Source organism: Falco punctatus (assembly GCF_963210335.1).
Source record: "Falco punctatus genome assembly, chromosome: 12".
NCBI lineage: Eukaryota > Metazoa > Chordata > Aves > Falconiformes > Falconidae > Falco > Falco punctatus.
The window spans coordinates 10,352,527-10,371,874 of NC_137592.1; the positions used below are offsets into that span (position 1 = coordinate 10,352,527).

The window sequence follows — 19,348 nt, forward strand, 5'->3', positions numbered from 1 at the left end:
GGCAGCCGCTGCAGCAGGGCCGGACGGCCGTCACGACGGGGTGTCACCTTCGTCTGCCACAAAGAGAGGCCGCCTGGCCCACTGCTGCGGCGGGGGGAGCGGCCCGACCCGGCCGCTACTTCCGGTGGACGGTACGTCACGTCCGGTGCGGCGCGGGGCCCGCCGGGACCTGCTCGTTGCCGTAGCGACGGAAGCCGCCTCCGCCTCTTCCGGCCGCGCATGGCGCCGTCTCTTCCGGTGCGGGGAGTAATATGGTGAGTGGACCCGCCGGGGGGGAAGTCGTGCGTGGGGAACGGGGCGCGGGGGGGGCCGCCGTGGTCGGGCCATGGCGGGGGGCCCGCTGCCACCGCGGGGGGGGCGGCCAGGGCAGCGCGGCCCGGGCCTCGGCCTCGGCGCAGGGCCCGGCCCGGAGCGCGCCGCCGCCCCCCCGCCAACGCCGTTGGCGCCAGCCCCGCCGGGCCGGCGGTGACGTGGCTGCGCGCCGGGGCCGCCCCGCCCGGCCGGGGCTGGCGGCGGGGAAGTGCGGGGCTGGGCCGGGGCAGGGCCTTGGCTGCGCTGCCGGCGGCGCGGCCCTACGCGGTGCGGGGCCGGGGGTGCCCCCCTGCACACACCGGGGGCGGCTCTGCGGGGGCTCCCCGGGGCCGGGGGGGGGCTCGGCGGGGGCTCGGGCTCAGCCTCGGGGGTTTCTCTCCGCACCAGCTGAGGGCGGGAGCCGCGGGGCGCAACGGGCCGAGCCACTGACGGGCGGCCCCGCCGGCGCCGGGTCCCGGTACGTGGGGCTCGCTGCCCGGGGCCGCTCCTGCGGGGCCGCCGCCGCGGGCGCAGGCTTCCCGCTCACGGTGAGCCGGGCACAGAGCAGCGGGTGCCGTGCCCTCTGGCGCTGCGGAAGCGGGCGCCCGCGCTCCCTGCGGGAGTAACGCCCTGTGCGGCAGCGGCGGGGGGCGCCCCTCGGCGCACGGTGTTTCTCTGCCGTGGGGAGCTAGGGAGGCTGTAATGCTCAAGCGCAACACCGGCTGAATTAGCGCTTGCTGCCCGGGGCCAGCTTTGGCCAGCGTGGGTTTGCAGGGGAATCTCCTCCGGGGGACAGGAGACGCAGCTCTTAACCCCCAGCACCCCTGGGGCGGCGGGCGGGCGCGGCACGGCGCCCTTCGGCTGTGCACATAGTGCTAGCGGCACGGGGGAGCAGGGGTGCACCGGCGACAGAGCAGCCTTCATAAGCGAGCAGCCCGCTGCCTGTTAGAAAAGCTTTCCAAAGTGTTCTGCCACCCTGTGGGTCCCTACTGAGGAAAAAAAATAAATCGCCATGTGATGTTTGGCTAGTGAAGAAAAATAGCAAGCGCCAGCCCTTTGCCCCTTGGCATCTCTAGTACAGCTCTTTTAATTTATGGCACCGAGGTATCTGTGTATTTCTACAGATAACAGGAAATCCAGCTGCGCTGACAAACGTGTCTTGTCTGTAAGTTAATTGAGTCTGCTTTGGTGACCCATCTGCTAGTACATCTTTTTGTCTTCTGCTCCAGTTACAGATTGTAGGAGCTTACAATCAAGCCTTATTTTCTCCAGCCCCAAATCGCTGCATATGACAGACCACAAGTCCACGTGTTTATATTGCAAGTGAGAAGGGCTTTCCACGTGGGAAGCTTACTTCTTTGTGGGGAGAGTAGTGTGGAGGGCAACTAACTAGAAGCTTTGGCCCTCTGAGGAAGGGGCCACAAGTGGTGTGAGCCTGCTCCCTGCCATGCTTTCAGCCCCCTTGCTGCCACCCCTGTATGTGCATTCAGCCTCTCCAGCCCAGGAAAGAGCTGATCGGTGTGTAACGGGGTTGGGAGAGGGAGCACCTGCAGTGATGGTGTCTGCTGCGCACGGGTCGGTTAAGCTGTTGCTGAGATTGTTTCTGTGTCTCACCGTGTTCCTGGCCTTGCATCCACCGTGTTACAGATGATACCGGCATTGTTTTTATTTCTCTGATGGGTTTTCATTATATATATAAACAATATTTTCTTCTTTAATAAACCGGTTGGCTTTCGGTGGGAAGTGTGCTTTGATGAAGAAAAATACTTGTGTTTTCAGAACATCTGTAGTAGTTTTATTTAAATAAAAGTAAAAAAAATCCACTCTTTAAATGGTGTTTTGGTGTGTTTTCCAGTAAAGTTGAATTCTGGATTATATCTAAATGAGGTTTGATTCGAAGTGATTCATAATTTTCTAATACATTAATGATGTAAAATGGTTACCAAAAACATTGTTGTATTTAAGGTTTATGGGCAATCTCTAGTTAACAAAAAACTCATTCTGAATCTTTGATAGAATTACAAAAATAGTTTGTAAACGAAGATTTCGGTTTTGCTAATTTAAAGTAAATTTAACTAAACTTTTTAATTAAACTGTTAATTATTTTTTTTTAAGGGGACAATACACCTGTTCCGCAAATCACAGAGATCACTGGTTGGAAAGTTAACGCATGAGTTTAGGCTGGTTGCAGCAGATAGGAGGGTAAGTATTCCTTTTAAAAACTAATAATGAAAAAAGACATCAGCTGTGATAAGTTAAAATGCATTATTAACTTGAATATATTTTGATAATTTTTCTTTGAAATTTTCTAGCTGTACTTAAAAAGAACCCATAAATCCATCTGTGAAGCTGGGTTCCTGCCTGTGCGTCATCCCTGTCAATTAGTGTTGTCCAGCATTCTTCTTATATTTAATGCCTTTGGTAAAACTGTAAACTGAATTTTCACAGATGTTTTGGGGACCTCAGTTCCAGCACAAAGAAAGGAACCCACTAATATAAAGTTGTAGAAGTCTGTCTTCAAAAGTCGGATGTCGTATGCTATAATAAAATGCAAATATTATATGAGGGTGATTTTTTTTTTTTTTTTTTTACCAAAAAGGTATTTTAAGCATGGTGCACAAGCACTGTTTATAAACAAGTTTTGAGACAGTTTGAGAATATGAGCTTGTTGTTCTGAAATGACTTGTAAATTTTTTGGGAAGGAGAAGCCAGTTCTGCTTGCTGATGAAGTACTACAGTATTGTTTTTTGAAACCAGATGGATATATTTTTGTCTTGTAAATTTTGGAAGATGTGAAATGCATATTTATTCTCATCAACAGTCGTGGAAGATCTTGCTGTTTGGTGCTATAAATTTAATATGTATTGGCTTCCTGCTAATGTGGTGCAGCTCTACAAACAGCATAGGTAGGTGGCTCTTTTATACTGATATGACCCACTACCATGTGTGTATTAGCTTGTGAAGTTGCAATGTACCAAAAAACGCACGTAATGGAGTCAGGTGGCTACGCAGCCACATTTGGGAAGTGTTTCCTTTTGATTTGCCAGTCAGTTTGGAGGCACCTCTCACTGGCAAGGGTGGATGGATGGAGGTCCTTCAAAGTCTGCAAGGTTTTCCAGACCTGCTGGTCATTTTCTACCTGCAGCACCCTCTTTGTCTTTAAGATTGAAAAAAAGTAGATTTTTAAGCTAGTCCTCAAACCTGTCGCTTATATAAATAGTACCAGTGACTTACAGAGACCCTCGCTTGCAGTTGAATGAAGACGTTTGTAGTGTGGCAAAAGGCTTGTCCATTTCCAGGAATGTCCCTTTTCAATATTTTTACTTTTTTAATTTGTGACACAGGTTTTCATGCAGTTTCAAGACAGGTTGGAGAAGCAAAACAAGTAAAATATTCTGTTGAACCAGCTTTTCATTGCAAAAATGCACGTTAGAGATCTCTTGCTGTGGTAGATGACATGTCACTGGAAGATGTCCTGACTTTTCTGTATTTAAATTCTTAGTCACAAGCATAATACCTTTTGTATCTGGGCATTATTACATGCTTTATTAGCATTAGGATTGCCAAAATCAACCTGTTTATGAAGTTAAATATATTGGGGTGTGTAGGGCATTCATATATACACATGCAAAAGACAGTGAGACTTGCTGTATCAGCAGAGACAGTTCATGTAGACAGAAGATGGAAAAGTGCTGCATGAGAGAGGCTTAGAATACAGGCGATTTCTGCATTGAAAAATTATATCAAGTTTTAATATTTGCTTTTTTTACAGCTTTAACAGCTTACACATATTTGACAATCTTTGACCTTTTCAGGTGAGTTTTTTCCCCATTTAGTCTTGTCTTTCATTTGTGTCTGTCTTTGTATGTTTCTATACCGATAAAATTTAATTACAGATACAAACACATAGTCATCAGTATAGAAACTAACTGGTTTAAATATATCTTCAGGAGTACGAAATTATATATCACAATAAATAGATGGTGAGAAACATCGGAGCTGTATTGAGAATGACAGGTAACAAATCAGTTCAGTCATGGATTTCTCTGCGCAGATGCGTAACAACATAAAACAGAATCCAGCATCAAACTGTCATCTTGTTGTTCACTGGGAACATTGCCCTATTGCCACAGTCACTGGTTCTGAATTACCCCTCAGTTCTAGCATCAGGAAACAAGGAGTATGTAATCCTGTTTCTGTTTCCAAATGTTTCAAAAGCTAGTTCCCATGTACTCTTCCAGTAAGGTCATTAGACTCACAGTGGTCTCTTTCAACAGTTTTGATTTGCTCTAAGGGAGAGCAATGCTCAGTAATTCTGCTGCAAAAATCAGTTTCAAATTCTTTCATTTTTGTTGTCTTCTGGTTGTTTATGATAGTCTTACTGAGATATGAATTTACTGTTTTGTATATGAGCAGTATTATTTCCTCTGCTTTTGCTTTTACTCCACACAACTGTGGGTCAGGTTGTGATGATGTGATCGTTCAGCAGCTGTGGGGATGAGTTCTTGATCCAGTCTGATTTAACATTGTCGTTAAGGAAGGGCTGCGTAAAGACACTGATGGCGCTGAATCAGAGTGGGTTCCAATTAAAAAAAAATTGTCCAAAGTGATCAATAGAGGAAAAATAGGCAAAGGAAATGAGTCATCCTAGAAACATTCAGGCTAGTACCATGAGGATAAAATAATTGGGATTTCAGATGTTCAATGTGAGAGGAAAACTTGGAGAGAAAGTAGCAATAGACACCTGTGGCTGTCTGCAAATGGCTGTTTAGATTAGAGCTTGTGTAGATTAAAGCAGCCAAAAAAGTAGATCTGTTTTGATCTGTTTTGAGTATCTGTAGACAAATTACACCGTGGAAAAGAAAGGCAATATTTGGCTTAGCCTGAGACTTATTCTAGAGTGCTAAATCTATTCCATAGTGTATCTCTAAAAGAAGAGTTTAGTGGAGAGCTTTCTTCGCTTTTTCACTGGGATACAAAGGAAGTGACACCAATGTGACATCTTGTCATGTTGCTGATCATGTCCCTTCTCATTTAGATGGCCTTTCTCAGGTTACAGTATTTCCAGGCAGGTTCATAAAGCACATGCAAGATGACCATTTACCTGGTGTCTAGTTTGATATTTTCACAGGCTTTTTTTAGCTTTGTGTTTTTCATTGCTCTGTGTGACATTACTACATGTGATGCCAGGTGGCATTGCAGGGATTTTCTCAAACCACCTTTGCATGTGGGTCAGATTTTGGGGTGCCTGGTTTCATGTGCTCCCAGGTCCCTTTCAGAAAAATTCACGGAGTGCATACAGATTAAGCACTGGTTGTGCTGGTTTGTGTCAGGGCCTCAGTGGAAAAATGCATTGCATTTGGCGTGACAGTAAACTTGATTTAGGCTGAGCAGTGTTCTATATTAAATAAGGTTGGTGGTGGCCTTTGTAAGCACAGCATGTTGTAAGTACAGCGTTAGGCTGTCTCCTGGTGCAAGGAATTAGACCGGCTACCATTCCACTACAGTTATTTGCTGCCCTTTTTATTGGAACAGCTGAGACATCATCGTGCAGTCTCAGTTTTATTCCAAAGCACAGCCTTTTCTGGGTTTACTGGAACTGTCACTGTGACAGTGACGGGGGTGTGGAGTTCATGGTAACATGCAGCTACATTCATATGTTCAGTTCCGATGGTTGAAGTGTGCGTTTGTAGATTACCCATTTTGTGAAGGCTGCAGTTACTTACCGTATCTAATTCTCCCCCTTTTTTCAGTTTGGTAACATGTCTAATAAGCTACTGGGTAATGATGAAGAAACCCAGCCCAGTCTATTCATTTGGGTAAGTGCTAATAACAAGATCTAGTGTTTGATAGTACATTTGATACAGGCAACGACAGTCAGCAACATATCTCCTCACAGCCATGACTAATTATCTCTGTGTAAAAGAGCCTAAAAATAAGGAGGCCCAAGACTGACACTGTAAAGAACAGTTACAGAATAGGGGAGGAGAGGAAAGGGGAGGGACAGGAAAAAGAATTAAAAAATGCTTAGTTTTAAGTCGTTTGTCGTAAGTGGAGCGTTGGTTTGAAAGAAATTGAAAATAATGCCTATTCTGTAGAACTTCTGGTTTTTTCCCATCTATCTGCTTTTGAAAGAATTGGAAATACTAGGTCTATCCTGCTGGTTCCTGCACAGACCAGAATACATCTGATACATTGTTCAATGTTTGGTGTTTCTAAACTTAATTCTCAAATTTCAGGTTTGAAAGGTTTGAAGTTCTAGCTGTATTTGCATCTACAGTTCTGGCACAGCTTGGTGCTCTTTTTATACTGAAAGAAAGGTAGGGATATGTAGCATTTTCTTTACATTTTTGTTATGTATGAAGATATTCCAGATTGATCAAAAGCATATCCATTCTACAAATGCTATCTGTAGAGAGATACTGTAGAAAAAAACTTCAGGTTTTTAAAAATATTGCTAAACCTTACTGCTCACTTATTTGATTACAGTACCTGTAGGCTTTAGATGTAATGATAGGAATTGATAAATGTAATTAAACAGCCTTCAAGGAAGAGACTTATTGTTCTTAAGAATCATATTTTCCAAAAAGTTATTTTATTAAATGCATTTCTCTATGCATCTTGACTTTTAAAGTCCATTAATAAATAATATTTTTTAATTACTTGAGTTATTTCATGAGTAAAGCAACTTCATAATATATTAAGGATCTGAATGTTTAACTTGTCAACTTCATCAGTCCCTCAAAATTTGCTCAGGTATTGATTTGACTCATGATCTATACTTGGAAGCATTTGTATTTTAGGAGGTTAGCCTACAAAATTATTTTATTTTTTAAAAATGAAGAGGCATTTTAACATCTGGAATTCAAAACTGGGGCAGCGTACCTTCCATTTTTCTATTTAAGGGCTCTGTTTTCCCTATAAAGGGCTACATTAACAACTTTGAAATTTTATATTATATGTCGATCTGTTGTACTGACAATACACTGTAATTAATTCTCATAATGATGCACTGTTGGAAACACTCCCAAGTTTCCAAACATCAATTTTAGAAAATTCCCAAAACTTATCATGGGTTTTTCTGTTACAGCTAAAGCTCATTTATTATTTTACTAGTGGCTAAAAAAAAATCATCTCTGCCACAGTATCCAGCATCTACTTTATTTGGGCTTGCTTAGCGAGAGGCTGTAAGCCAGGGATTTCACGCTTGGTTTGTTGCAGTTACCAATACCAGTGGTGGCAGTATCAGTATTTTTTGGCGTGCTTATTTACAAGCATCTTTTTATTGTGTAGGCAGCATTCATGGTAGCTAGCACCTATGTGGCACAGTTTGGAAGTATTTGGGAAATGTAAATTAGACCTTGCTTTGTTTCAGTATTGAATGCTCTCATCACTTATTAAGTTCTAAGTAATTAATTTTCTTGCAGTACTGTATCTGTCGGGTTTTGTTTATGAACGGCAGCTAATTCTTCAGAATTGAAAATATAAGCTTCAAGTACCAAGATTTTATTGTATGAATATAACTCACATTTTCAATTATTTTGTAGTGCAGAGCGGTTTCTGGAACAACCTGAGATACACACGTAAGAAATCATTTTGATATGTAAAGTGATAGATTTTTCAGTGTCCCTTTGAGTTTCTAATTATTAATTTAGCATGTATTAATTATGCAAGTACAGTCAACACCAAACTGGTTTTGGTACCTTGGTGTTCGTTTCAAACTACGTGCAAGCTATATTGGAAACAGTTTTTTCAAGGTACAGCTGAAATGTAATGGACGTGCTCTCTTAAATAATGATTTAACTGTGTATTGCTGGCTTTGCTAGTTCAGTTACTCTCATTTCTTACGGAGGCCTCTTAGGAGGCCTGGTGTGAGTGTGGAGGATGCTGTGATCATTAGGGAACTGACGGTGTTGCAGAGTTGTTGCTGAAGACTATAAAGAACACGGGGAAAGGAAAAGGTGTTGCGGGGCAAGAGACTGAGGCATGGGGTGTACAGTGAAGTTGTAGTTCTCCTAGGAAAGGGTAGGGGCATAGGGCGTAATTCCATAGGACGCTAAGCTTTTTAGCTCTGCTGTTGAGGGCACAATGTATTTATATCTTCAGAGGACAAACATACATATGTGTGTGTATATGCAATTAATTAAAAACTGTTACTCAACATGATGAACGTTACTTACAGCCTAATGTGATAACGCCAACATACGTTCAGTGATCTCTCACAACCCTTACAATTATAATACACTGCAAGTTATTAAGCATTACACTAGTTTATCTTACTGTTTGCAGCCTCAGTGAAAGATACTAAGCAAAGTATTTTGATATTGTTCCTAGTAATTACAGTCTGATTTCTTATTTTGTGATGATGTGAAATTAAGATACTACTTTTTTTTCTTTTTCCCTCCCTAGGGGGCGACTGCTGGTTGGTACTTTCGTGGCTCTCTTTTTCAACTTACTTACAATGCTTACCATTAGGAATAAGCCTTTTGCTTATGTCTCTGAAGGTATGTGATAAATTAATCTATAACAAGAATTGGGAAAAGATTTTAATGTTCCTATTTTTATTAAGGTATATTTTGTCTGGTAACTTTTTTTAACTGGTGGATATATATTACGATTACCTCCGTTAATATTAACTTCATGTGGTTTAGAATTGCTATCTGAATTTCAACTCTAGGTTGTTTATAGGGCTTTCTGAGTGGTATGTAGTCATTAAAATGATACGTGTTTATCATATTAATGCTGAAGTACTCCTTATTTTCAATCTTTTGGATTCAGCCGGTGAAGGTCATCTGACAGATGTCAGAACTTTGAAGACATTTTATGGATATATTAATGGGTTAAAAATAAATTAATGTAATAATTCTTCACAGCTCTTTTATCTGGGATTTGTACAGTGCGAAGTAGGCTTACAGTCATTCTCACTGACTGTAAATTGTTTGTAGTTATAATTACATATTATATTTTGTATTATATAAAATATAATGAAGTTGGTTATAATCTGCAATTATATTTGTATTTAATCAGTTCGTATTATGAGAGATGGGCATTTTACTTACTGTCTGGAGAAGTCAGACTTTGGGGGTTTTTTTCAAGGGACAGTGAATCTGTTGAGATACATTTATTCATTCACAGCGTATTGGGTTTTTTCCTTAAAATAAAACCTTAAGTATACTTTAAAACAGATATATCTACTGGCAGTAATTTTATTACCTTCTTTTTTTCGCAGCTGCCAGCACAAGTTGGCTTCAGGAACATGTTGCAGATCTTAGTAGAAGGTAAAGCTTTATAATGTTTTTCAAAATTGTTAGGTTCTAGAGTGAGCTCTAGAGCAAACATTGTCTCTCATATTTCCCAGATACACAAATCTAATAGAAATACATATTTTTGCATAACTTTCTCTTGGAATGTGTTAAGTACGTTGTATGTAATTCTCCTTGGATGAGGTGAGATAAAGTAGCTTTGTCCTGCACAGACTTGAATTGCATTTCTCAGTATTCATTACCTGAGTGATACATTTTGTAGTAATTTCTGTTTATTTACTCTCTGGTGTGGCCAAATGACTAGGGTGGTTGCAGTTTAAATGTGATATATGAAACAGGTTACTCACTGAAACATAGCCATGGAAACCCCTCACCTGTCCAGCAGGAAACTGGAAAGTCTGTGTCTTTGGGGGCTGAAGCAGTGTTGCTCCTTCATCTTGGCTGTCTTGCTTGTGTTGGATAGCTGAATGCAAGATAATACTGTTTGCAAATAGTTTTGTCAGATACATTTATTTTGAGCCATATTCTTCCAAGTACTTATGTGTCAAATTAAGAATGTTAAACCTTGTTAAGCATGCTGCAAAGCCCATCTGTTTCTGTGTTGTGGTTTTTGTAAACAGTTGAGGAAAGCAGAGAATGCTGGCTTGTTAAACAGAAGAATGGATTTTATATGGGTATAAGGTACATCATCCGACCCAAATTCTGTAAAACAACTTTGGAGGGCTAACAACAAGATTGCTCAAGTCCTTGGAGTTTCAGTGTAAAAACCCCGATGTGGCTAGCAATCATGAGCGGAGTTTTTCTTTAATGATGTGGTAACACTGTGTTATGAGGAAGGACACGGGTAACTTGAAGGGCTCCCAGATCAAGAGTCTAGAATTACTACTGGGTTTTGAGATAAACTGTAGACAATTAAGCCAACAATTTTTTAAAAGTTACTAAATTTGGTTAGTATGTACACAGCTATTTCAGATGTGCTGTGTGAAGCAGTGCTGATTACAAAATACCTGCACCTGTATGTAATTAGGTTGATTAAAATTCTTAGAGGAGCAGACCAGCACATGATGCCTAAACGTAGGTTGGTTCTAAACACAGCAACAAAACTTCTCATGTTGTCTTTCCCTTTAAATTTTCCAGTAGGTGACATGTACTTGTATTCACTGGGAAGTACAGAAACCCTTTTCTCTCTTCATGCTCCCATTGATAGGAGAAAACTATAAATAAATAACTCTTCCCAAACCTCGTGGGTTTTTTGGTCTCCTCTTATTCAGCTGGCTGGTCTCCTCCCTCCTCTCAGACTCCATGAGTTAGCTTTGGCTTTAGAGCACTTTGGCACACCAAGGTGGCAGCTGGATGTAAGACTAGGGATATGCAACCACCCCCTCGCCAAGACTTTATATCTAATACAGTATCTGAACCTGTACAGTACTTGTCGCGTGCAGCTGACACGGCTGGCTGTGTTACCAGAAAAAATAAAGTAGCACGAGATACGTATTTTAACGTGTAGAAAAACTGATTTGGGGTTTTGAAGTAATGATCAACAACTAACTGGCAACTGCTTTTTCTTTTTTATTACAGTATTTGTGGAATCATCCCAGGATTGAGTAGCATCTTTCTGCCACGAATGAACCCTTTTGTCTTGATTGATATTGCTGGAGCTCTAGCTCTTTGCATTACATATATGCTCATTGAAATCAAGTATGTACAGCTGTTGTTTAAAAAAAGTAACTCTTTTTGTATCCAGTCTGTGGGAAATTGCATTTTTTACATGAAAGGAATGATCTCCTCAAAAGCTGTGTTTTCTGTGAAAGGGATTGCAACTCCACAAATATTAGTCTCTTTTAAAAGATGTGTAGTTCAGATGGGATTCGTATGTGTAATATTCTGTAAGCATGCATCATTTAAAAGAATGAAAAAGAATCAAAAGAAAATTCTTGTGCCTTTCCAAAGTGTAAATACCCATTTTTGTTTAAAATTGCTCTTTCTTTCTAGCAATTATTTTGCTGTAGACACAGCTTCTGCTATAGCAATTGCTTTGATGACATTTGGTACCATGTATCCCATGAGCGTCTACAGTGGGAAAGTACTACTGCAGGTAAGGCAATGGCACAAAACAAGGGGGTTTGTGGTTTCAGTTTGTTAGATGTCCTGATTTTTTAAAAAACCATAAAATCTGTTTTAAGCATTTGAACAGGAGGTGTTTCCAGGGGAATTTGTCATGTGCTTTTTTAAGGGCAGTAGAAATATGCATCATGAAGTCATAAAAATTCACTGTTTAATGCCATTGGTCTCTTGTGTAGGTAAAGCAGACTTAAAGGCTCTCTTACTTAAACAAGGGCCAGTTATCTTTATTATAACTCTTTTCCTTTTTTTTTTTTTTTTTTTCTTCTTAAAGACAACCCCACCTCATGTGATTGGCCAGTTAGATAAACTTCTTAGAGAGGTAAGTCAGTGTACAATGTATAACACAGCGTGCACAGCTAATGTTAAATAAGCATTCAGGAATATGAAGAGGTTTTGTGAGCAGTCCAAAAAGATTGCTAAAGAATTATTTTTTAAGTATTCTTTTTTAGCTGCATGTAGAAAATATAAGATAAATAGTGTCATTCAGGAATCTGGAACAAATCTGTTGAAGTAGTACAACCTGTTGTTTTTATTAACCGAATATGTGCTACTATGTGAGTGGGGGGAGGAGAAAGGAATTCAGGCAGCTGCTAACTTACAGCATACCAAGTTGAGAAAATACTACAGTGCAATTTGACTGCAAGAGTTAATTAAATGGGTTATTTAAATTCACTTTTTAATGGATTTGGCTGTTTAAGTGTAGCAAAAGTACAGCAGATAAGCATTAGTGGCATCATTAACAGACATTGTCCATTTTGTGTATGGAAGCTTTTATTTCACCACTGCAAATGCTGTATTATTCAGCTATGTGTAAAAGTACATTTCAAAAAGGATTTGAAACATTTTTCATTTGTTTTCATATTTCTGGATGTTTGTGTAAAATCAGGTTTCAACTTTGGATGGTGTCTTGGAAGTTCGAAATGAGCATTTCTGGACATTAGGTTTTGGCACATTGGTAAGTTATGACTTAATGAACTCTGTAGCCTTTAAGAAAGAGTTGTCAGTTAGTGCTATAGATTTTTTATTTAAATGAAGTAAGATATTTCTTCTGAAATGTTAAATATAAAAGTTTGAGTCAGTACTCAGTCCTTGTGATTTATTGCAAAACTTCTCTTCCCCTGTCCTTTACATTTTTTAAAAGCTTTGTTATTTATTAATATTATTTATGTATATTGCAGCTTTGGATTAAAGCATGTGTTTTGCAGCTATAGAATTTCTTTTGTATTTTGGCAGTGAAGAAACCCCCAAACAATAGTAAACACATTTTTCAAATGGTATATTAGCGTAAGTTGTCTCAGAGGCGAGAAAAAGAAAACGGTAAACTTTCAGGTACGAAAGGTCTACGGTAAAATCATGTTTTCAGCATTTCTGGGGGGAGGGGGTGGAAAAAGCCACTTTCAGTTGTGTACTGATACTCTGTAAGCTGAAAGAAATGAAGGGGGTTTTGCAACACAGAATGTTCGCACAGAACTCGGTTATTCCTAGTTGATACAGGTATGTTATGACAGCCAGAAAATTAAGACAAGATTTGTCTCTACTTTTGAATTCTTCCGGTATGCTACCCTTCTTTAAAAGCGAGAAAGGCAGCAGCTCTGATGTGCTGATGCAAAAATAGCTTTCGGTTTACTATTCTGCCACTGGAAATAGTGGATCACGGCATTGTTGGATTGGTCACAGATATTTACAAAACCTCTGTAAGCGTATTTACCTATTGGCACCTTCCAGACTGTAGTGGAAACTTCCTGAGACTTGAATATAGACAATTACTGAGACCTGCACAGTCTGATGTAAAAATGGCTTATATAGCACAAGTGAACCATGTTCTTTATTAAACGTGAACTGGAAAAGCATGCGAACTACTGCAGCAGTAGTTCAAGGTAAATGAGAGGGTGTTACTGAGAGGAAGGCAGGGGCAGCCCGCAGTCACATGCATGTCCAGGAGAAACTTTTAGTCTGAATTCCACAAGGGGCATTGCCTGTGTTCTTGTTAATGGTCCCAATCTGAGCGTGTCTGCCATGCATGCTGTCCTCTCGCCTGCTCCAACAGTACAGCAGTGACACTTTTTCCTGAAGTTGGCATATGGACCGTGCCTGCACTTTGTTCTTCTTTCGGGCCACTTTTTCTCCTCGTTGTTGCCTTTCTTTTGCTGCCATCACATGTTGCATTTTACAGTTTTGTTTTAAGATGCGCTTTTCCTGAATGATGATCTTGATGTGTTCGTAAGTGATCAACGCATTGGGAAAGATCAAAATGTGCCCATTAAATAAGTTTCTCAGTTTAGTCAGTAGTCTTCACTGTGAAAGGTCTTTGCATAGTTCTCTGCAGGGTAGCTTACCTCTTCTTGAATGCATATGAAGAATCTTTTTTGAAGTAACCGTTAACAGCCAACTTGTTTTTATCCCTTTCTAGGCTGGATCAGTACATGTGCGAATTCGGAGAGATGCAAATGAACAAATGGTACTTGCCCATGTCACTAACAGATTATACACATTGGTCTCTACCTTGACTGTTCAGATTTTCAAAGATGACTGGATCAGACCTACTTTATCATCTGTGCCTATTGCAAACAATATTCTGAACCTTTCGGATCATCATATTATTCCAATGCCATCTTTGAAAGCTTCTGATAATTTGAACCCTGTTACATCCACTCCAGCTAAGCCCAGCAGCCCACCGCCAGAATTTTCTTTTAATACACCAGGCAAAAATGTGAGTCCAGTCATCCTTTTAAACACTCAGACAAAGCCCTATGGATTGGGCTTTAATCATGGATCAGCGCCCTACAGCAGTGTGCTCAATCAAGGACTTGGAATACCGGGAATGGGAGCAACTCAAGGATTCAGAACTGGTTTTACAAATGTCCCAAGCAGATATGGAACAAACGCTCATGGTCAACCCCGACCATAATAAACACCATTATTTATTGTACTTAAGGGTATTGACTTAATTCTTTTATTACCCAATTTTGATAAACATTTGGAATGTCAGATCATTCTAAATGGCTGGGAACAAGTGCATTGTTCATATTCATGAAATGGTTAATTGCAATTTTTCTCTTTGCATCAGCAGTAGCCTGTGTAATGCCACAAGTATTTTCCAGACTTACAATACTTTACAGATAGTTTTTATAGAGTGTCTATTTCTATTCAGCTTTTTATTCACTTTTCTTTATTTTCCCAAGAATGTATTGAGCTATAGCACAACTCCATAAGAGAATAAAATTGTGACCAGGTAGCATAATTTTTTTTCCTAATGAATGCCAAATAGCTGAGAGAGTAGGAAATTGCAGAAGTACAAGTCCCAATTTTTAGAGATGTTTTGATTGCTGTATTAAGCCATTTTTTGGCAAAGTCACAACTAGTTTTTGGTTGCAGAAATCCATCAGTATTCATATTGTGGCCATTGTGAAGACAATCTGGCATTTCAGATTCTAATCAATTTTGTGAGACCATGTTTTTACATTTTTATTGATGCTTTTATAGAAATTCAGATGGTTCAGCAACCATTTTCTAGTTGTAAGTATTCCATATTCATCTCTGATACTTCCTTTTTGGTTTAACTGCAAAATTATTTAGCAATATACTGGGAAATAAAATATTTCAAACTTAAGATTTTACAAGCACCTCTTTTTTATGATTAATGCTATTTAAGATACAGAGCAGATGGCTGTATTGTTTCTGAAGCCAGTATTTCATTTTTGACTACGGAAGGTATTCTGTGATTTGATTGTGACTTTGTATTTTTCCTTTTTGTATTTTTTCTGTAGTTTCAGGGGAAAAAGTATCTATTTATATTCCTGGTTTATATCCATAGTGCAGGTCAGTGATCACTGACAGTTCTTAGTCATTGCTGGAGTGCTTAACCTTTGGAGCACGCTTGGAACAAGACTGCCTAACTTGCCTCTGCTTTTGCATTGCTGTTCTGCTGTACATCCAGATGGCCGCATTTCTTCAGGGCCTTTCTCAGAGAGCTTTTCCCTCTGACTGCTGTCTTTTTCTTCACTGCTCTGGTAACAGGGAAAGGCCTTTTAGAAAGACTTCAATTTTTTTTTCTGTCCTCCTGTGCAGTATGTGTCTTGTAATTCCCTCGCCAATATCTCCTCTGCACTTTCCTTCTGCATCTCTTGGCTGTTGGGGAGTGGGTTGCCTGTTCCTGTTGTTTCACTTGCAACTCAGGGTGCTATGTATTGGCTTCCACCTTGCTTATCTGTATACTAAGTCTCTCCATTTGTCCAAGGTGGTTATATGGAGCTGTAGTATCTCAGGGACTCCAAAGATAGTGTGTTACCTGAAGATAATGGGTGTGATAGAGAAATCTTTCTCTTGTAGAACTGAGTTGAGAAAACAGCCTTCATTTGAATGTTAAAGATCTGTGGCCTCTTCACCCTGGCTGAGGATTTCTTTTTCTGCACAAGGACATTACTGTCCTGGTTTTTGGTGGTTTGGGTTGTTTGTTTGTTTATTTTTTTCCTTTCCCTCTCCACTACTTGTGTTTCTCGCTCCACTGCATGGGAGGAGGGTGTCACTCTTGCAAACAAAGTAAGGGTGACGTTCTGCATGACGGTATCTAGCCAAGATGTTTTAGGCTGAGGGTAGTGTCCAGACTGCCATGGTACACAGTCCACGTAAGCTGCAAGTAGGGAATCTAGTTCTGTACTTCATTTGCAACAAGAGAAACAGCTTCGCTGCTGTGTCAGAAAATTTAATGACCTGGAAAACTTGCGTTTAAAGATTAAAACAAACTTACAACAATTGGCTGTGTTTCTGTGAGGTCAGTATTGGCTCAGAAATCGCCTTTGTTTCATTACTTTGTCTTTATGTGTAGTCTTACACGTGCCATTGCTGCGTGGAAATTCACTAAGTACAGAACACTTGAACAGATTCTCTGTACCTCTTGGGTGCTGAACTAGACCGCGCTTTCTACAGCATCTGCAACACCTTAGAGCCAGCAGAATGTTTACAATATACTACTCTCGTGTGGCCTATTTGAGAATTGTTCCTTTTACTCCGGTTTCATAACCAGACACTTGCCCTTTTTCTGACATTTTAAATACATTGTATTATATTGATCGCATGCCAACTTGTTTTTAGTAGAAAATTAAAGCTCCATTTTATTAAAAAATGAAGCTGATCTTTGATTTAAAATGAGAAGGGAGAATAAGTATCCCAGAATTCTGAGTGCAATATAATCACTTTAATAAAATTATTTTTTGGAGTGATTGTTTACAATATATATCATGTGCAGATGATAAAAGTTCTTTTAGAGATTAGAACAGCTTTTTAGCTGCTTTATTGTTATGAATATATTAAGAATATTTGTTAAATCGGCACAGAGTAAAATGTCTCCTTTTATACGAGGAAAATAAAATCGGTGTCATCCTTAAATGACAAGGAAAAAGTGGTAATTTGTGTACAAGATTTTATAGTTACCTTTTTATATATGTTGATCGTTTAAGTGATGCTCTCGAGTGAACTTCAGTCTCAATGAGTAGATGTGTGAAACTTCGGAACTGTTTTGCTGGGTCTGCTACCAATATGGACTGCGTCCTTGTAATAGTTCTACAGCGAGCGTTTTTACTGCCTTTTGTCTTTTATAACTGTATTTTGCTGTTAGGTGGTCACAATCTAAATGTTTGTTTGAAATGTGGTGAATAATAGCTGTTAATTTATCTGGTCTTCATTCCTAGTAATAGGAATGCTGCCCCAGTTGGAGAAAAACCGGAGGGTGGTACCCTGTGATTTCTGTCTGCCAGAGCATTTGGCGTTGTTACTCCCTGAACTTGTTCCAGCAGTGATTGCCCAGGATCACTTCACTTACAGGTAAATTCATCAAGCTTTAGAGAATGAGCTGCGTGTACCATTACTTAGGCTTAAGCTTCTTGCAAAAACTGCATTGTCCTGATACAAAAGGAGCTACAGCGCCTGCTACAGCACAAGTAACTAATGTAATATGGGGGGGTGGTTGCAGCTTTACCTGTTGAGTAATGGCCTTTGAGTTCCTGCTGTTCTGTGTTCCCTTCACCCCGGTAGTAACCACACGCAGCTGTGGGAGGGCTCCGAGAAGCCAGTGACAGCCTCGCATGGGTGGGAGATTGCTGATTCCCCCCCACACCCCTTGACCGGGGTGCGACAAATCCTTTACAAGGAGAAAACATGCGCAGCAGTTCTGCTGATGTGTCTAATTCTTGGCTTAGTTGATGCTGCCACCATCCAGCTGGGACAGAGAAACTAGCCAGGGAGAGGTTCTTCAGCAAAAAGCCTGTCTCCGAATGCTGAAGTGATTACCTGTACTGGCATGTTCAGGTCCGTAGGATCTGGATACTTGATAATATTAAACATCAAAACCAACAGTAGAAGAGATACCATCACTTGTATTTTTTGTTTTCTGGGTATTTTATCACATGGCTAGAATTTCTCTTGCCTGTTTGTTTTCCTCTGCCTTAGCAGTGAGACCCCTCCTTGCACCATGTTTTTGCCTCGTTGACTACTTCAGGTTCTTACGCTTTTGAGAGCTTGGGTTCTTGGATTCATGTGGTTACTGGGCAGATGTGAGTTTTCCTCTCAGCAGTTATTTTTTTAAGTGAATGACGGCTCATATGAATTCCTAAGATGATGACCCTCCCTTCTAAGTACACTCTTTCCAGGGCTCACATCCAGTTAGGAGATGGCCCTCTCTTCCTGTACCAGAAAGACCCCAAACTCAAAACTGATGTTTTGAGAGCCATTGGGTCATATTACACCAACCTGTACCTCATTTCTTTCAACTGAGTAAATGTAACTCAAGAAAACTGCATGCTCAGGCTGTGAGAGGTTGGTGACAAAATTGACATGCCAGAGACTTGGTGTACTACGTGATTAAATTATGGTTTTAACAAACTCTGATAGGTTTTTGTAAAAACAGGCTTTTTCCATTTGCAACAAAACTCTGATCCCGCATTTCATAATGAAGCCTATTTTAACTTTCAAATTTTTGAAGCAGCAGAGTAGCAGTGCGCCCTGCAGGTGCATACAGCATTTTGCAGAGGCCTGGCAAAGTATGAAGTAACACAAGAATTCACCTGTAAAAACGGAATTGGCCATACAAACTCCTGTTTAACATATCTGTATATAGTCATTTTGTTACGGTTTTATTGCCACTTCAGAGGGTGCAGTAGGTGCCTTATAACCGCTCTGAGTATTCAAACTTAAGAAGATTTAATGTAGTTGTTTAGAATGTTTTCTCATGGGCTGAAGTAATGGAGAATATGACAGCAAAGACTCCAGATAGCTTTGATGTATTTCCACAGATGTACAGTAATATCTGGAAATAAATACATCTGTCCAATTTGTGGAATGTTCATTGTATTCTATTTCAGAAGTTGCATGCAAAATAGAAACGTTTCTCACAAATGTTAAAATCGATGGGAAAACATAAAGGGCTTTTGTTTCATCTTGAACAAGAAAATCAGATTGAATTTCATTTTCAGGCTGTCCTGTAATAGTAACATTCTACAAATTTGCACTGTTGTAAATACACATTTCTGTTGCGACTTTAAAGTATATATGGAAATATTTTAGGTTCAGAAATGTTTGCTTTAGGAAAAGGGTAAAATACAGGCCAAATCTGACATGCCTACAACTGCATAGCTTATTTCTTTTTTAAATCCCTTTGCCCAGGATAGAATTTTCTA

The 19,348-nt window shown here is 40.3% G+C and overlaps 1 protein-coding gene across 3 annotated transcripts; it reads left to right on the forward strand.

Annotated features, from left to right (window-relative positions):
• The first annotated feature begins 135 nt into the window (after positions 1–135).
• On the forward strand, positions 136–14,607 carry SLC30A6 (solute carrier family 30 member 6). 3 transcript variants are annotated; one of them, XM_080408107.1, is made up of 14 exons: positions 136–254; positions 2,407–2,493; positions 3,113–3,197; positions 4,064–4,106; positions 6,045–6,110; positions 6,531–6,611; positions 7,839–7,874; positions 8,701–8,795; positions 9,521–9,569; positions 11,133–11,252; positions 11,547–11,649; positions 11,950–11,997; positions 12,565–12,633; positions 14,089–14,607. In XM_080408107.1, exons 1-14 carry the CDS (start codon positions 252–254, stop codon positions 14,584–14,586), a joined length of 1,383 nt encoding a protein of 460 aa, XP_080264233.1. In that variant the 5' UTR covers positions 136–251; the 3' UTR covers positions 14,587–14,607. The 3 variants fall into 3 exon arrangements, with proteins under 3 accessions (XP_080264233.1, XP_080264234.1, XP_080264235.1); XM_080408109.1 differs by lacking the exon at positions 136–254 and adding an exon at positions 668–769; XM_080408108.1 differs by lacking the exon at positions 6,531–6,611.
• Positions 14,608–19,348: the final 4,741 nt, after the last annotated feature.

Coding starts and splice junctions, on each gene's coding strand:
- SLC30A6 (XM_080408107.1), top strand. Junction 6,612..7,838: donor CTTTTTATACTGAAAGAAAG/GTAGGGATATGT, acceptor ATTATTTTGTAG/TGCAGAGCGGTTTCTGGAAC. Junction 8,796..9,520: donor TTTTGCTTATGTCTCTGAAG/GTATGTGATAAA, acceptor TTTTTTTCGCAG/CTGCCAGCACAAGTTGGCTT.